The sequence below is a fragment of the Corylus avellana genome, chromosome ca7, assembly GCF_901000735.1.
Source record: "Corylus avellana chromosome ca7, CavTom2PMs-1.0".
Classification (NCBI taxonomy): Eukaryota; Viridiplantae; Streptophyta; class Magnoliopsida; order Fagales; family Betulaceae; genus Corylus; species Corylus avellana.
In genome coordinates, this window is record NC_081547.1 from 16,377,056 (window position 1) to 16,395,381 (window position 18,326).

An 18,326-nucleotide genomic window follows, 5' to 3' on the forward strand; every position below is an offset into this window, starting at 1 on the left:
GACCATAACAAACCCTTTTGCACTTATCTCCATACGACGTCGTATTCAAACCCGAAAGGAAAAGTTAGAAAATAATAAAATAATATTTAATTAAAAGGGATGGTTAAAATAAATGTTTTGCTGGAGTGTGTAATGAAAAAACAGTAGTTAAACTAGTAAGTTGTTCTTTTTGAGTAGCTAAACTAGCAACCATTGCTGAAAATGCTCTAAAAGCTTTATATTTAAAAGCTCTATTTTTCCACCACAATCACAAACACTCTTAGACCTTTTCCCCCTTTTTTTTTTTTTTTTTTTTTCTCAAGCAAATTGAGTTATCTCTTTTCGTTTCCGAAGAACGCTTGAGGCTTGAGGACAGTTAAAACAAACAAAAAGAGCTCTGTAAATGTTTTCAAAAGAGCAGCCAAACGGTCCTTAAGGCTTTTGTTCCATCCATTCAAATCCAGATCTGTTTTCCCGATTCTCCCCCGTCCGTCGAGGCCTTCACTGCCTGGGCATGTAATACGACAATCACTCATACCAACACTCTGCAGGTCTGCTCAGATCCAAATTCCCACCCCCTCGCTCGGTCCCCCAAATCTGATTTCAGCGTCCGATCTGAGATCCGATTTCCTCCAAAAATCTGCCTCTCGGAAGAAATGGAGAAATCGTGCACCCTTCTGGTCCACTTCGACAAGGGCACGCCTGCGCTGGCCAATGAGATCAAAGAAGCCCTAGAAGGGAACGACGTCGCGGCGAAGAGCGAAGCCCTGAAGAAGGCCATCATGCTCCTGCTCAACGGCGAGACCATCCCCCAGCTCTTCATCACCATCATCCGCTACGTACTCCCCTCTGAGGACCACACCGTACAGAAGCTCCTCCTCTTCTACCTCGAGATCATCGAGAAGACCGACTCCCGCGGCAAGGTCCTCCCGGAGATGATCCTCATCTGCCAGAACCTCCGCAACAATCTCCAGCACCCCAATGAGTACATCCGCGGCGTCACGCTCCGCTTCCTCTGCCGCCTCAACGAGTCCGAGATCGTCGAGCCGCTCATCCCTTCCATACTCGCCAACCTCGAGCACCGCCACCCATTCGTGCGCCGGAACGCCGTGCTCGCCGTCATGTCCGTCTACAGGCTCCCCCAAGGCGAGCAGCTTCTGGACTCCGCCCCGGAGATCATCGAGAAGTTCTTGTCCACCGAGCAGGACCAATCCAGTAAGCGAAACGCTTTCCTTATGCTCTTTACTTGCGCCCAGGACAGGGCTGTCAATTACCTTTTCACCCACATCGATCGAATTATCGATTGGGGGGAGCAGCTCCAGATGGTGGTGTTGGAGTTGATTAAGAAGGTTTGTCGGGCCAATAAGTCCGAGAAGGGAAAGTATATTAAGATCATCATATCCCTGTTGAATGCCTCCTCCGCCGCCGTCGTTTACGAGTGCGCTGGGACGCTTGTGTCGCTTTCGTCCGCACCCACGGCGATACGGGCGGCCGCGAGTACCTACTGCCAGCTGCTGTTGTCGCAGAGCGACAACAATGTGAAGCTCATTGTGCTCGATCGGCTCAACGAGCTTAAGGGTTCGCACAGGGAGATCATGATGGAGATGGTGATGGACGTGCTTAGAGCGCTTTCGAGTCCGAATGTTGACATTAGGAGGAAGACTCTTGATATCGTGCTGGAGTTGATCACGCCGAGGAACGTGGATGAGGTTGTTATGATGTTGAAGAAGGAGGTCGTGAAGACTCAGAACGGCGAGCACGAGAAGAATGGGGAGTATCGGCAGATGTTGGTGCAGGCGATACATTCTTGTGCGATTAAGTTCCCGGAGGTGGCGAGCACGGTGGTACATCTCCTGATGGATTTCTTGGGCGATACCAATGTGGCTTCGGCTATGGACGTGGTTGTTTTCGTGCGTGAGATTATTGAGACGAACCCCAAGTTACGGGTTTCCATAATCACAAGGCTGTTGGACACCTTTTACCAGATTCGGGCTGCCCGGGTGTGTTCATGCGCTCTTTGGATTATTGGCGAGTACTGCCTCTCGCTGTCGGAAGTTGAGAGTGGAATTGCAACCATTAAGCAGTGTCTTGGGGAGCTCCCATTCTTCACGGTCACCGAGGATGGGGAGGTGCAGGATGCTTCCAAGAAAACACAGCAGGTCAGTTCCACGATGGTGTCTTCTAGGAGGCCCGCCGTTCTCGCGGATGGGACCTATGCCACCCAAAGTGCTGCGCTAGAAACAGCCATGTCGCCTCCGACCCTTGTCCATGGGTCCCTCTCATCTTTAGGGAACTTGAGATCCCTGATTCTTGCTGGCGACTTTTTCCTCGGGGCAGTTGTGGCTTGCACGCTGACCAAGCTTGTTTTGAGATTGGAAGAGGTTCAGCCATCCAAAGTTGAAGTGAACAGAGCATCTATACAGGCCTTACTGATAATGGTCTCTATGCTCCAACTAGGGGAATCTTCGGTCCTTTCGCATCCGATTGATTACGACTCTCGGGATAGGATTGTTCTATGCATTAGGTTGCTGTGCAATACCGGTGATGAGATAAGGAAGATATGGCTGCAGTCCTGCAGACAGAGCTTTGTGAAAATGCTTGCAGATAAGCAGCACCGGGAAACGGAGGAAAGTAAAGCTAAGGCCCAGATATCTAATGTACAACCAGATGATCTTATTGATTTCTACCATCTGAAGAGCAGGAAGGTAAGGCAACATTGCTTATCTGATCTATTTCATGCCCCTAATGAAATATTTTTTATCATTTTTTTTTCTTCGGATTTTAAATACTCGTGGTTTCCCCACCATTGTTGATGTTTGATAGATAATGCTGATTATAATTGATGAAATTATATATGTTTGAGTCAGTTTGACTTGGTGCATATTTTGGTCAATAATGGTATTTAGTTTCTTACTTTTTCCTCTGAAACAGAATTTCTCTTGGTTGTCCTGTCCCTTTCTTCAAGTTTATTTGATTACTTCCTGTTCTCATCCCATATTCTTTAAGCCCATAGGTTTGTTTTGTCTTCTCCCTCTCATTAGTTTTTAATTTTTTGTCATCTATCTGAAGTGAGAGCACTTTTTGTTTTGTTTTTTTGTTTTTTTTCTCCTTTTTTCTATTTCCAATTTATCAACTCATGGTTCTGTTTCTCACTTCATTTTCTATGCTTGACGCCACAGTTGTGCTTTTCTTTCTTTGCTTCTTTCACTGTCTGAATTGCATCAGATAATTAAGGTGACAAAAACTGACAGTCTAGGGACGGCACATCTTTGAACAAAGGCCATATTTCTTCTTCTTTGTTTGTTTATGTTTCCTGTTTCTTTTATTATTGCTTCAAATTTTCTTTTAGAAATAGAAGGGGAGTGCCGGCAGGTTCTTCTGTAAAACTCAATCTTTCACAATAAATTCTATCAAATCTCAAGGGTTCTTGGCTTCAACATCAAATTCTATCAAAGCTTGTTTTCAGTGGAACATAAGAGCACTCACAACAGCTACCCTATAGCTGTTTCCCCTTCGTAAATATAGGAAAATCTTAAAAAAACCACAAAAAACCACTTGCAACAGCTTCCTTATAGGTTCTCTAAACATTGAGTATGCTACAGTACTACCCAATGTTCCTATCCATTATTTTAATACAAAATATTTCTCTCTCCTTTCTCATCTCTCATCTCTTTGCCTTTCATTGGGAACTGTGTTGGAATTTTGTAGAAAAGGTAAGGGTAAGTAAGGAGGAAGAGAAGGAAATGGAAAGAGAGAAGGGCTGGAAACAAGAGCAAACATCCATCATAGAGATCAACATCATATTAAAAATGTTTAGTCAGATTTGACTTATAAAAAACATGTTTCGTTTGCAGATTTGACTTATAAAAAAAATGTATAGTTTGTAGATTTGACTCGATGTCTGTTGTGTGTCATGAGACTAACATTATGAAAATTTCAGAATTAATAAGAAAAACATGTTCAAGTAACAATATCAGTTAAATAAAATAATGGATAATATGATCTCCGTGGTCAATGGATGCATTTCTGATAGACCGATATTACAGCGATAATCTTGGATTTATATCATAGATCAACTTCATGTCTTGAAGAATTCTTCAAGACATGAAGTTTCGCTATTCTTGTTTTTATTTTTATTTGTAAAATAGTTTATTAAAAGAGCGTAAGGGGCATAACCCAAGTATATAAGGAGAATACAAGAGAAAACAGACAACAAAGCCAAGAATAAGAAAAGAAAGCACAAAAGTCTACTAAGTTAGAAATATTGAGAAAGACGTTTGCAGAGATCCATATAAAGATTTAAGAATCTGTAGGTCTGAACTCTTCTTCTCGCATTCTTTGAAACTTTGAGCATTCATTTCTCTCCAAATGCACCATATTAACATGAAGGGATTAAATTCCAAACAATTTAAGATCTCTCCGACTTCCTTTCCACTAGACCAAGAGATCCACTATCCATATAGGCATAACTCACTCTACTCCCAACATCTGAAACATAATTTATGGAGCAACCTAACCTTTTCAATTCTCGACTACCTTAGCGAACCAACTAACTGGAGCTAGAAGGAGAAGCATTGCTCAGAAGATCCTTCTTGTGACTGGCTTCAATAGATACAAAAAGGGCTATAATCTCAAATTTATTGCAAGGCAGTCCCATATATTTAATAAAACTGCTCAGAAAAACTGGTCTCCTCCGATGTTGTCACAGGTAAACATTAATAGGCTTGCAGAAGATTGGCTCACTCCATTGAGAGTTGGGCAAAGCTGGCGTATCATTTTCACACTCTACCCCACTACCCTCCACTACCCACAAAGCCTAAATAGGAAGCAATTCCTTTCCCAAGCAACTAGCCTCTACTACGTGATCAACCAAAGAGAGCTGCAACATGAGCTATGCCAAGGCACGGGCCTTTCCTAGCATCATAAACCTCCACAAAGAGTTCAGTGTTGTTGTGATTGGTTTTGACAGTTTTTCGACCAGTTCAGTTCATGTTTGACAGATGTGGTGGTTTTACGGCCAGGTTCATGGTGATTTTGGCCGATTCTTCTTGTTTTTCAACCAATTTAATGGTATTTCAGCCTGTATATGGGTATTTTTGAAGTCTTTGTGTCAATAAAAATTCATTTGTTGCAAGCATTATATAAGCTCCAGCTTGAGGGCTTGTATTCTTCCATATGAATGAAATGCAATTAAAGAAAGAGTGAATGTTTTTGGTGTTATGCACAAATCTTAACAGAATGGATAGTTCCAGAAAAGAACAAAAGAAACCGAAACTTATCAGTCTTTCATACTGCAAACTGAACTTAATACTGATCTCTCTCTCTCTCTCTCTCTCTCTACTTAATGCTATAGTCACACGGGACCCTTGCATCAAATATGAGTTATCTATGCTTTCTTATATGCACATTTATTTTAGGGTATGAGCCAGCTTGAGTTGGAAGATGAGGTCCAAGATGATCTCAAGCGTGCCACTGGTGAGTTCACAAAGGATGGAGATGATGCAAATAAGCTCAATCGAATTCTTCAGCTTACAGGATTCAGTGATCCCGTCTATGCTGAAGCATATGTGACAGTTCATCATTATGACATAGTCCTAGATGTTACTGTTATCAACCGAACCAAGGAGACCCTCCAAAATCTGTGCTTGGAGTTAGCAACCATGGGTGATCTCAAACTTGTTGAGCGACCACAAAACTACACGCTAGCTCCAGAGTCGAGCAAACAGATCAAGGCGAATATTAAGGTCTCTTCAACTGAAACAGGAGTCATATTTGGTAACATTGTGTACGAGACTTCAAATGTTCTTGAGAGAAATGTTATTGTTCTCAATGACATCCATATTGATATAATGGATTACATCTCCCCTGCATCATGTGCTGATGTGGCATTTAGAACAATGTGGGCAGAGTTTGAGTGGGAAAACAAGGTACATCTTTTAATCCTTGCTGCCAGTTTCAACTTTGTTCTTCACTATGTTGTTTATGTATAAGTTTTTGAAACTGTTTCACTAATTTGAAACTAATATGATAGGCTGCTTGTATTTTATTATTCTTCATTGAATTGATCATACATGCTTGCATTGAGAATATATTTAGCATGATCCTGAAGGATATTGTGTTCTTCATTGCGTGATGATTGTTTGACATCATTTCATTCAAACATGAATTGTTGATGTTGTGGTTTGTCAATGCTGAGATAGGATTTGAGATACCTGCTTAGTCAGTTGTTTTTGGACCTAATGGCAACTTCTCCCCCAGAATAAGGGGTGACAGATCAGATCACGTCATCTTCTCTCTCCCCCCTCACACGCACAATTGGAATAAAAAAAAATCAAAATGTTCTATGCACCTGTCACCTTGAAAATTAATAATAATATCTAATTACTGTCCGCATGTACAGCCCTAGTAGTTATATGGTTTTACTCATGGCCGTGGTTGTTCTTTTGATCATGGTGACGATGTTGAATTTGCTAATTAGCTTATGCAGTGGTTCATTGAATAGTAGTGTTGGAGGCACTGATGATGATCAGACATGACATGTTGAGTCTAACTACGGCTTTGAGTTGGTTACGAGTCCTTGAAAGGATAGAGTTGTTCCAATTTAGGTCCAAAGTGAGTCAATGCATTACTTTTACTTTGTGTACCTTATAATCTTAAGCTGCTGGCAGTTTATCATAAGTTAAAAATCTCATGATTGGGAACTGGATGTGGTATCACGCTTCTTTGAATTGTTGTACTCCCACAAAATTAGACCTAGAAGTGAGGATAGAATTTGTTGGGTTCCGTCCAAAAGAAATACTTTTGAATTAAAGTCATATTATCAGTCACTATCTACCTTGGCTCAGACTTTTGGTCCTTGGAAGAGTATTTGGAAGGTGAAGGCTCCCTCTCGAGTGGCTTTCTTTTTGTGGACGATGACTTAAGGAAAAATTCTCACTTTGGATAATCTACGAAAGAGGAATGTTATGGTGACAGTGTGGTGTTTTATGTGTAAACAATGTGGAGAATCTATTGACCATCTACTCTTGCATTGCAAGGTTGCAACTGAGATATGGAATATGTTTCTTCATCTCTTTGGAGTTAGTTGGGTTATGCCACGAAGGGTGAATGATTGCTTGGAGAGTTGGAGGGGTGACAGTTGGGTAATAGACTTGCTTTTGCATATATGGAGGCTAACTCCATTGTGTGTGATGTGGTGTCTATGGAGAGAACGAAATTCTCGCAGCTTTGAGGACCATGAGAGTGGCATGCTTGAGTTGAGGAAGTTGGCGTTAAATACAGTGTTCTCATGAAGAGTGACTTGGTCTCACTCGCATGAGTCCACCTTTTCTGATTTTTTAGAGCTTTGCAACTCTTTTTTCACATCACTAGAGTTCTTTTGTATACTCTCTGTGTACATGGATTGCGCCCCTATGCTCGTTTGTCAATATACTTATTACTTATAAAAAAAATAATAATCTCACGAATCATGTTTTTCTCTTAAACAATAGGATTCAAATGTCAATTTGTTTAAAAGCTCTGGGCACAATTGAGCTCAAAGGCCTTATAAGGCCTAGGTGTGAAGTGCAAAGTGCAAGCATGCACCTGATCAAAGTAAAGTGCTCTTTTTTACTTAGTTATTTCCGTGAGAGAGATTCATAATATAGAATCAAATAAGTTTGAAAAAAAAAAAAAAATTCAAATACTGATTTACTTAAGCTTGTTAGCTCAAATATTTAGAACGTTGTGTTCTCCAATTGCATGAAGGTTGTAGCTTCAAAGATCTAAATCCTGTTAGGCTATTTAATTTCTTAAAATCTCTGCCTATAAATTTGAATAAAATTTTAACAGGCAACAAAATAAATTAAATAATCATCAAATGTTTCTGAATTTGTGGATTTCTGCTATTTTAATTATTAATGGGGAATTCTCTTTATATACATCATGTGTGCTAGGGTTGCACCCCTGTTAATGATATGCATTACATATCCAAAAAAAAAAAAAATCATCAAATGGAATGAAATTAATACACAACAGTGGAAACTAAAATGTTTTACCCAAAAGACAGAAGCAAAAAGAATATCCTGTATTTCCAATTATACCCAACCATGGTAGAAATTATCAATTTTAAGCACATCATTTTACAAAATATACCCAAGATGTGTATAAAAAATAGTGTGAATATCCCTAATCAATGTCATTATTAATTGGTTGCTGATCAATTATTAATTTGAAATAATTATAAAAAAATATTAATTTGAAATGAATTACATATATTTACTGCAAATAAATTGTGTGCTTTTTTTGCACTTTTACTGTGGTTTATGCTTTGTGTAACAGCATATATATATATATATATATATATATATATATGTTTTTATTGTTAGGTAGTTGTACCCATGTGTGGTGCTGCTACATGCTATATTTTTCTTGTTGGATACCAGACTTGGATTCTGATTTTAATTGCAGAATTGAGGCATTTTGATGGTTATGTTTCTGAGCTCTCTTTTCACCGGCAATTTTTGCCCAATGGATGCGATTCTCTTGTATTTTAGGCCAGGGGGATAAACTGTATTGCTAGACCTTCATATGTGATGCTTTTAGTATGTTCATTGTCTAATCATTTACCTTCAGTAATGATCTGGGACTCGAGTAGCATATGTTTGTGAGATTATGCTTGTATTTGATTTTTGTGTAATCCCTCATCTATTTAGCTCAGGTTCGTGTATTTTAGCAATGTCTAAGTTGCTTTGGCCTATGTGTTTTGCTTCTCACATCCAATCAGCAATGATGTATTTCTTTTGTCTTTAGTTTTTAGAATCTCTTCATATTCACGTGATTCTAGCATCTCAAATTTTTGGATGATTTGATGATTGGTGTGCATTCTCAATTTAAATAAGCATAGCAAATATTTTTTTCAGGTTGCTGTAAATACTATCATTCACGCGATTCTAGTATCTCAAATTTTTGGATGATTTGATGATTGGTCTGCATTCTCAATTTAAATAAGCATAACAAATATTTTTTCAGGTTGCTGTAAATACTATCATTCAAGATGAGAAGGAGTTTCTGAACCACATTATCAAGTCAACGAACATGAAATGCCTCACTCCATTGTAAGTACTTTAACTCTGGGTTCAGCCTTCTATACCTTACACTACTAGAGTATGATAGAACTCTCTCTCTAAAATGCTTCCTTTCTTTCCTTGGTCCTTTTCCCATCCTCCCACTTATTAAAAATCACCATTGAATCTGTGGGGCCCATATGAACCCCACACATGACCCCACAAATTCAATGGTGATTTTGAAAAATGAGAGGATGGGAAAAGGTTGAGGGGAAGTTGCATATATATATATATATATTGTGTGTCGGTTGTGAATCATTTGAAAGTAATAGTAGTCAAATTTTTCTTGAGAGTTTTTCATCTAATTTGTTTGTTTGTTTGTTTTTTTTTTTTTGTGTGTGTGTGTGTGTGGCTTTTTTGGGGATTGGAGGGGGGAGGGGGGAGGGGCGGTGGATAAATGTACTGTGGAGTTTGTCACCATTTAAGTGGTATCTTTTTCTTATTGTCCTTCAATTTTACTGTAGTAAATTGTGAGATACAGTAAGAGTATTATTGTTTTAACCTTGTTGGAAGTCTTGGGATATGTTACATAGTTTTTTTTTTTTTTTTTTGGTGGGGAAAGGAGTGTGAATTGTCGGGGTATGTATTACACATTCATGATATGTAAATGATGCTGCATAGTTTGGGCTAGAAACCTATAATAGGCATATATCACCCACTTTTTCTTGTAAAATGCACATCGTTTCATTGTCTTTTGTAATTTAATTATGCAAACCCACCTGCTCACCACCCTTTGTGAATTTCTTTCTTTCCCAAGTTATTGAATAGTTAGAAAGTAAAATAATTGCCCAGTCACGAAGATATAATTTTTCAGCGTTGATGGTCCTCCCAATTCTTTTGGGAGCTCCTCCGTTGACAGGTGGTCTCATATTCCATCACCTTGTGGAGCAGCATTGCTGCATTTACCATTTGGGACTGGCCATGAGACATACATTCACTGAATCTTGTTACAACATGTTACTAATTAAAAACAAATATAAACTTAGCTTTTCAGTTTGATGTATTAGCAGTAATGGCATGATGCAATGCTAGATTCTTTCTTTTTTTTTTTTTTTTTTTGTTGTCTTTAAAAAAAAGTGTAGCTTTTATGTATTGACATCTCTTTTCAACTTAATTGTTGTTTTAATGAATCCAATATGAACTCTATCACTCAGAACATATGGTTTTATCTTTTGTAGTCCATTCTGCGTTGGTTTTTATGGTAGGTGTTGTTTGGGAGAATCTGATGGGGCTGTTTTTATCATAGTATTCCAATGTTGTGATACAATCGTATTATCATCGTATATTGGAATTATATTTTTATGATTTCTAGTAACTTTTTGTGTTATATATTAAATATTTTCTGAAATAGAAAATGTAGTGTTACAGTAGAACTCGAGATTTACTGAACCACCTCCAAAATTCTATTTAATATTGGATAACCTCAACTAATAGTTTTTTTTTGATAAGTATAACCTCAACTAATAGTTAATTCAACAAGCTTCTAAAATGTCCATTTCCTGGAATAAAAATCCATAAGCTTTTCTGAGTGTTTGGAGGCTCTGTCTCTGATCATTATTTTTCATCTTTGCTGTCCAAAGTTTCAAGATTTAGGTTAAGATTGATAATGGAATGAAGAAAGGAGATAGGGGAATAAAGGTATCAGAGCCCTACTGCCTATAGGTGTGGCCCAAATGGCACTTCGACCCAACTTAAAAACCGAGTTGTGGGTAAAGAGGTTTGTGGCTTCTATTACCAAGATAAAAAAATCAGAACCGTACAGAATAATTTTTTCTGTTTTTATACTTCTCAAATTGGGGTTAATGGGAATTCTTAGACACTGCCATTATGGATGATTACCCGACTGTCATTGAGGTGCTATATGTTTTCAGATAGTAGTACTTGAATCCATTGTTGTAGATTGCACAAACTGCTCTTATACCAAACCGGTTGCTGGATTTTATCTGGCAGCAGGTGTGACTCATAGTGTTTGGGATAACTAGGGCTAGGGTTTGTGGTTGAACAGGCTTGAAAAATTAGGAATTAGTGGTCTAATAGGGCAAGGATGTGGTAAGTTTGGAAGTGAACAAAGAGAACTCAAGGTTGGTGTGCTGTTCCTGGGCTGTGAACAGTACCCCAAGAGCGGTATTTTGGGTCTCCTTGGTTGATTGGAAGCTATTGGTTGAGTGATTTTTGTTCTATTATTGGTATGGGTTTGAGAGAAGAATCGGAGTAAAATCATCTCAGATACCTTGGATGGCATCACACAAACTTCAACGAAACTTTGATAGTTCTGAAATTTTAGAAATATGTATTCTCTCCCTTAAATTGGGAGCAATTTACATCAATGTTTGCAGAAAACTAAATGCAATCCTAGTAATACCTGGACTCCATGTGCTACTAAGCCTAAGTTGATTAAACCAACAAATGAAAACCTAAGGACATGTGAAAAACCCCTAATCTCAGGAAGTGGCACATCATCGTGATATAGAGATGTTACATGTGTAAGAGAAATGGGGAGTTTGTTGACCACCTTTTTCATTGTGACGTAGCTTATGCCATTTGGATTGCATTTTTAAGACATTTTGGGTTGTCTTGGGTTATGCTTAGACGTGTAGTCGATTTGTTTGCCTATTGATGGACCTCTAGCAGTCTATGGAAGATTGTGCATATGTGCCTTTTTTTTTTGATAAGTGCCTTTTATGGTGTTTATGGAGAGAAATGAATGACAAAAGTTTTAAGGATCTGGAAAGAACGATGGAGGAGATTTTATCTTTATTCTTTGTATATGTGGACAGTTGTTTATGTTTCTCCTTTGTCGATTAGTTATAGTGACTTGTTCTTTTTGCTTTTTTAGTTAGGTATTTTCTTTTGGATATTTCCTGTGTACTTAGGGACGCATTACACTTTTATTAATTTTATTCAATTACTTATATGAAAAAAAGACGCAATAACTGCAAGTACATATCTAGCAATCCTGAAAATTACAGAAATATCCCCAACTTCTAGAATTAACAAAACCATCTCCTTGCTGTTTTTGTCAAGACCTTTATTTTGCCATTATAAGGGGCAGCTCCTAACTCACAGAACAATACTAACTTTTTATGCTTCATGGGAATATAAAGCTTCATCTGACTTTGTTACTACCCTATCTAATTCATTATGCTCGACTATTTTTTGTTTATGCTTGTTCTCATCATTGCTTGCTAATTGGGGATCAGATCGGCTCTAGAAGGGGAGTGTGGGTTCCTCGCTGCTAACCTGTACGCAAAGAGTGTTTTTGGGGAGGATGCTCTGGTGAATTTGAGCATTGAGAAACAAGCAGATGATAAGCTGGGTGGATACATAAGGATAAGAAGTAAAACTCAAGGTATTGCCCTAAGTCTTGGGGACAAGATCACTTTGAAACAAAAGGGTGGTGGCACTTGACTGGACCGGATGCCTACTTTTTTTGTCTATTTTCCTGGAGCTCTTAGCCTTTATTTACTTACTTCAACCTTGTTTGTGTTTGTCTGGGGGCAACATTGTTCTTATCTCCCTTCGAATCACTTGTTATTGCATGTATATTATTACCTTGAAGATCCAAAGATGTTGTTATCACTTTGGATCTTTACATGAGTCATTTGCTCTTTTAGAAATAGGGATTAGATACCATATATTGGAGTCCATTGATCTGATACAAGTTGTCTGCTTGGGCCTTATATTTTTGATTCTGTAGATGACAGTTATTCCCATTAATTTCTGAATATCAGCACTCGTGTCTCTATCCCTCTCTGTCTGCATATTTATATTTTGGTTGGCAACCAATAAAACAATTGTTGTCATGATTGATATCCTTCGAGTTCTCTTCCATTTTAGATGATCACTTTTGCATGCTAAAAGATAAGATACACGCACGCACCTTACAGGTTTTTTTTTTTCGTTTATTTGTCAATCAATTCACAATGGATATTTTGAGTTGGAACCATCCCTGTATAATTATTTATTAATTGGTGGTGTGTGGAGACGTGGTGTCTGCATGAATTAATTTAAAAATAGAAGTTTGTTTATTTCATATTCAAAATTAAAAAATAATAATAATAATAATGTTATGGATTTTTCTTGTAATTCTCTTCTAGAGGGAGACTAGAGTAGGGCTGAAATAACTGATGGTTATTAACCGACCACCAATTGTTTGTAAAGGCGGTTAAAAAAAATCACTAACTGCTTAGGGCAGTGTAGTTAGCGGTTTACAGATTTGGAAAAATCATTAATCGTTAATTGCTAACTATATATATATATATATATATATATAAAGCGTAATTGATATGTGTAGAGAAATTATCAGAATAAACAAAAACTGTGAAAGTATATAACACAAGTATTGAAACAGTTAAATAAACTGGAAATTGATGTTCATAAATAAACATAGGATATGTTTAAACACTTACAAATAACTGGTTGACTAATGAAGAAACAAGTTCTTTGAAATCATTTCAAAGGTTTACAAATAAATTTTACAAGAATAGTGGGTTGTAGGAATGGATAAGCAGTGGCGGAGTTAGACATTTCATATTGGGGGTGCTGCTAAAATTTTGTTGGCATCTTAAAAAAAATTCACCCTAAAAATTTGGTAATATACACTATATGCATCACAAAAAAATATCTATAAAAGTTCGTAAATATGTGCTCAAATTGATATATTAAAAATGTAACATGTCGGCACTATATCAAAAAGACAAAAATGCAAAAAAAAAAAAAAGTGTCTAGAAATGCACTTTACAGTCTCTTAGAAGTACAAAATCATCGAGAATCGAATTTAAATCGAAAAATTCATTTCGATTTAGTTGCCTATGGGTTTTCCATTTTTGGATAACCAGACTCTATAGATACATACATATAGGTTTACTAACTTTTATTCAATTTTCTAGGTAACCAAACAGAAGATAATTAAATGAAAACAACAAAAAAATTACAAATAGAAAATATAAATATGTGAGAATTAATAATCAGAGAGATCAGATCAAGACCTAATTTGGCAACTGCATCATTGAGTTCGATCGTTCCCACCCCACGCCCAGTAAACCATACAACCTAAAAAAACTGATAATAAAATTCGAAAAATTCAAAATTAAAACTAAGTAAAAGAAAGAAATTATAACAAAAATCTAACAAAAAAGCAACTGAGAGTTAGAGAGGACTTACTTTGCTTGGTGATGATGATGGTGGCGTCATGATATGGGACAAAAGATCCTCAACCTCACTTTGCTTGACAACCTCATTGAAGACAGAAAGGTAGAAACTATATTGAGAAGTACTGGTAGTACTAGTAATATTGGGGGTGTCGTGTCTTGGGTAATGGGCAGGTAAAATGAATTTTTTTATTTTGGGGTGGGAATTTTTTTTTTTTAAAAAAAAAATCTACGGCACCCCCAAAAAGTGTTGTGGTTCCGCCACTGTGGATAAGTAAGTTTCAGGTAAAAAGTATTGTGTAGTATGTCGAAAATCTAAATTTTATTTAAAAATAGACTCAGAGTTCCATTTTGAATTATTGCATTCTTGACTGAGTGACTGAGTTTTGAAGACTTTGTCTGTCGTGCTTTAGTGAAAGCAGGTTATTGCTACTTTACCCTGGGTAAATTGAATCGAAAGTCGTGAATTGAGCAATAATTTATTTGACTGATTGGTATATATATATATATAAAACGACGTCATTTTGGTTTTTAGTGATTTGTTTTTCTCTTTTAAAACTGTTAGCTGCAATTAGCTGAATTTACTAACCACCTTTTACGTCTATAGACTATAGTTATAGTTATGGGTTTGCGTGAACTTGCACACATGAACGAAAATAAGGACAACAAACATCTCCGAAACATACGGAAGAGAGATAAAGAGTGGGCTAGAAAGGCCAGTAAGTTTGATATAGTCAAACTCATTGCCTTTATAAAGCGAATAATTAATATTGATTATGAAATAATGCCCATATCTCGAGAGAAATTCACTCTACTTGGTTGTTGCGGTTTTGAGAGATGTTTGTTGCTGCAAGTAAGGTTTGGTTTGAATTTGGTCGTCCTCCTCTCTTCATTTACTTTTTATTTGGTGAGTTTGGTTAAGAAAAGTTAAATGGGTGTGTTATAAAAGAAACAAGCTGGATTATAGGCCTACTAAATTGCTAGAGTCCATTCAGCAAAGGAAAAAAAAAAAAAAAAACATGGCCAAGGTGGAGGAGGAGGAGAGCTTTCAGAATCTTGTATCTGCTAGGCAATTGTTGGAGTCTAGCTTACAGAAATCAAGAGCTTTGGCTTCTGCGGTAGATGAGACGGGGCTAAGATTGGAAATGATTAGCCAAAGATTGCCATCCTTGGAAGCTGCTGCAAGATCCATCATCTCTCTGCAAAAATGTGCATTCCATATTGACCCGGCTATAGCAGCTGCTGCTGCAGTTCTCAAGGTCTTTCATACGGCTCGTGAGCTTCAGAAGTCACTCTTGTCTTACAATTGTTCCGATGATCATCTCTTCAACTACCTCTCACTCATGAATCGGCTTCAACAAGTTTTGAGATTTCTTGCTGATAATTGCCGGCTCGCAATCAAGTGGCTGGAGGGCATAGTTGAACACATGGAGGACTATGCAATCACCAATGACTGGTACCTCTCGAATGTGAAGAAATCTTTGGGAATTCTACAAGACTTGCAGGCCAAAGAGGAATCTTTGGGAATTCTTAGTGCCGCATTCCAAAAACTAGAAATTGAATTCAAGCGACTCCTGATGGAAAACAGCGTCCCTCTTGCTTTGGCTTCCCTAGCAACAACCTGCAATGTGGAGGAAGCCCTCAATCAATCGTGCTTGCCAGCGCCTACCATACAGAAGCTGCAGGCAATACTTGTAAGATTAAATTCCAATAGCCAACTTGGGATGTGCATATCTGTATACGTCGATGTTCGGAGTTCAAATGCTAAACGAAGTTTACGAGCTCTTGGTTTGGATTACCTTGACATGTCTATCACAAAATTTGATGATGAGCAGGGTATGGAGGAGGATTACATAGAGAAATGGAGTAAGCATTTGGTGTTGGCTGTGAAGTACCTGTTTGAGCTTGAGTATAGACTCTGCAATGAGGTGTTCAAGAAGATAGGATCAGATGTTGGAATGAGTTGCTTTGCAAAGATCGCTGCTCAATCTGGCATCCTTGAATTTCTCCAATTTGGGAAACATGTGACTGAAAGTAGTAACAAGGATGCCATCAAGATGTTGAAGCTATTGGACATGTTTGCTTCTTTGGACAATCTGAGATTGGATTTCAACCGGCTTTTTCGTGGAGAAGACTGCACTGAAATCCAAAATCAGACAAGGGATCTCATCAGAAGGATTGTTGATGGTGCCTGTCAGATTTTCTGGCAACTTCCTCTCCAAGTGGAATTGCAAAGGGGAGGTTCTCCTCCTTCAGATGGCAGTCTTCCGAGGCTGGTGAGTTTTGTAACCAGCTATTGCAATCAGCTGCTTGGTGATGAGTACAGGCCAATCATGGCCCAGGTTCTTGTGATCCATCACAGCTGGAAACAAGAGAGTTATGAAGAGGGTCTTATTTCCTACCAGGTGTGTAAAATAATGAAAGCAATTGGGGTAAATTTGGATCGATGGTCAAAGGCCTATGAGGATATCTCCTTGTCCTATCTCTTCATGATGAATAATCACTGCCATTTTTGCAATCTCAAAGGCACCAAGCTTGGGGATGTGATGGGAGATTCTTGGTTAACGGCACATGGGCAATACACAGATTATTATGCAGCACTCTACTTGAGGGAGAGCTGGGGAAATCTGGTGACACTTGTGAGCCAAAAGAGCCTCCAAACATCACTGGCTGGTCAAGATTTGGTCAAGAAAAGGCTCAAGGCATTCAATGACGCTTTTGATGAAAGGTATAAGAAGCAATCCAAGTGGATCATCTGCAACGAAAACTTGAGGAAGAAAGTGTGCCAACATCTAGAGCAAGCTATTCTACCTGTTTATCAGAGTTACATGCAAAATTACAGGCCTTTGGTTGAACAAGATGTCAAATACAGCGTGCAAAATTTGGAGAAATTGCTCAGCTGTATGTTCCAGCCAACGATTACCAAGTATTGGGGCGGCAATAATGGAGACTTGGTGGGTAACGTGGAATACAAGTCATCCGCAGCATGGAGTTTGGGGAATATGCTCAGCGCTCTTTTCCCGCAGAAGCTAAGCAAGTACGGCAGAACCAAACGAGCGCAGTGGATGAACAGAATGAAAAATTCTGTGACCAATCAGTTTCGCTTCAGTCTTACTGCTATTTGACTCCTGACACCTACATTTTTGTTAGAAATATAACAAGATCTGATCTACTTGTTCCACTTGCCTCTACTCATGAGTCTCCAACATTTCTTCTCACCCACAATATCCACTGTATAAATGCTACACATGGACAGAAAATGTCGAAATGATACGCACAAGCCTCGTTCTTTTCGACACAAAACTTATTTTGCGAGCTGTTAACTATTATTGGGTGTTGTTTATATTAGCATAATACGAAAAATATCACTTATATATGCAGAGCCTTGGGCGATACTCCAAGCTGGAGGAATGAGGGCCACCCACCAGAGAGACGGAACTAGGAATTTATATTGAATAGGGCAAAGTATGAATGAGAAATATATAAAATAGGGAACCAAAAAATTGATGAAAAATATATTAAGATTAATGATTAAATCAACATATAAAAAATAAAGGGTAAATCCACATACCCCTCAAACTACCACCCAATATTTGACAATGTCTCCCTCAAACTACCAAAACATTGTCAATGTCCCCCAAGGCTAGTAAAAAGATAAAAATGTCTTTATATATTTCTCTATAAGACCAAAATACCCATATAATTCAAAAAAATATAAAATAATATTTTTTAAGTTTTTTAAAACAACAAAAATTGTAATTTAAAAAGCACGATTTTTTTTTTAATTATTTTTTAAACTAATTTTTTTTAAACGATCTTTTTTTTTTTTAAATGCAAATTTTTATTTAAGAAAAACATTTTTGAATTTTTATTTGGGAAATTATATATAAACTCCTTAGATCAACGCGCTTTTATTAAAAACTCCATAGGTGTTTTTTTTGGAAATTGACTCACTGGGTCAATCGAAACTACAATAAGCTCCCTACCGTCAAAATTTTTTAACAATCGTTAGTGCTACTCAAAACTCCCCGTTTTATCTCATTAAAATATTAATTTTTTATTAATTTAATTTAAAAAGTTAAATCTTAAAAAA

General features: G+C 37.7%; 2 protein-coding genes across 2 annotated transcripts; both read left to right on the top strand.

Annotated features, from left to right (window-relative positions):
- The first annotated feature begins 371 nt into the window (after positions 1-371).
- LOC132186313 (coatomer subunit beta-1-like) lies at positions 372-12,827 on the top strand. Its single transcript, XM_059600219.1, has 4 exons — positions 372-2,684; positions 5,397-5,906; positions 8,989-9,074; positions 12,284-12,827. Exons 1-4 carry the CDS (start codon positions 636-638, stop codon positions 12,489-12,491), a joined length of 2,853 nt encoding a protein of 950 aa, XP_059456202.1. The 5' UTR covers positions 372-635; the 3' UTR covers positions 12,492-12,827.
- Positions 12,828-15,252: 2,425 nt separating this feature from the next.
- LOC132188628 (exocyst complex component EXO70A1-like) lies at positions 15,253-17,496 on the top strand. Its single transcript, XM_059603141.1, has one exon. It carries the CDS (start codon positions 15,253-15,255, stop codon positions 17,356-17,358), a length of 2,106 nt encoding a protein of 701 aa, XP_059459124.1. The 3' UTR covers positions 17,359-17,496.
- The last annotated feature ends 830 nt before the right edge of the window (positions 17,497-18,326 follow it).

What these genes read in the sequence shown, in the direction of transcription:
- LOC132186313 (XM_059600219.1), top strand. Translation starts at nt 636, where the DNA reads ATGGAGAAATCGTGCACCCTTCTGGTCCACTTCGACAAGGGCACGCCT. An exon ending in ACCATCTGAAGAGCAGGAAG is followed by an intron (nt 2,685 to 5,396) that starts GTAAGGCAACAT and finishes CATTTATTTTAG; the next exon opens with GGTATGAGCCAGCTTGAGTT. An exon ending in AGTTTGAGTGGGAAAACAAG is followed by an intron (nt 5,907 to 8,988) that starts GTACATCTTTTA and finishes ATATTTTTTCAG; the next exon opens with GTTGCTGTAAATACTATCAT.
- LOC132188628 (XM_059603141.1), top strand. Translation starts at nt 15,253, where the DNA reads ATGGCCAAGGTGGAGGAGGAGGAGAGCTTTCAGAATCTTGTATCTGCT.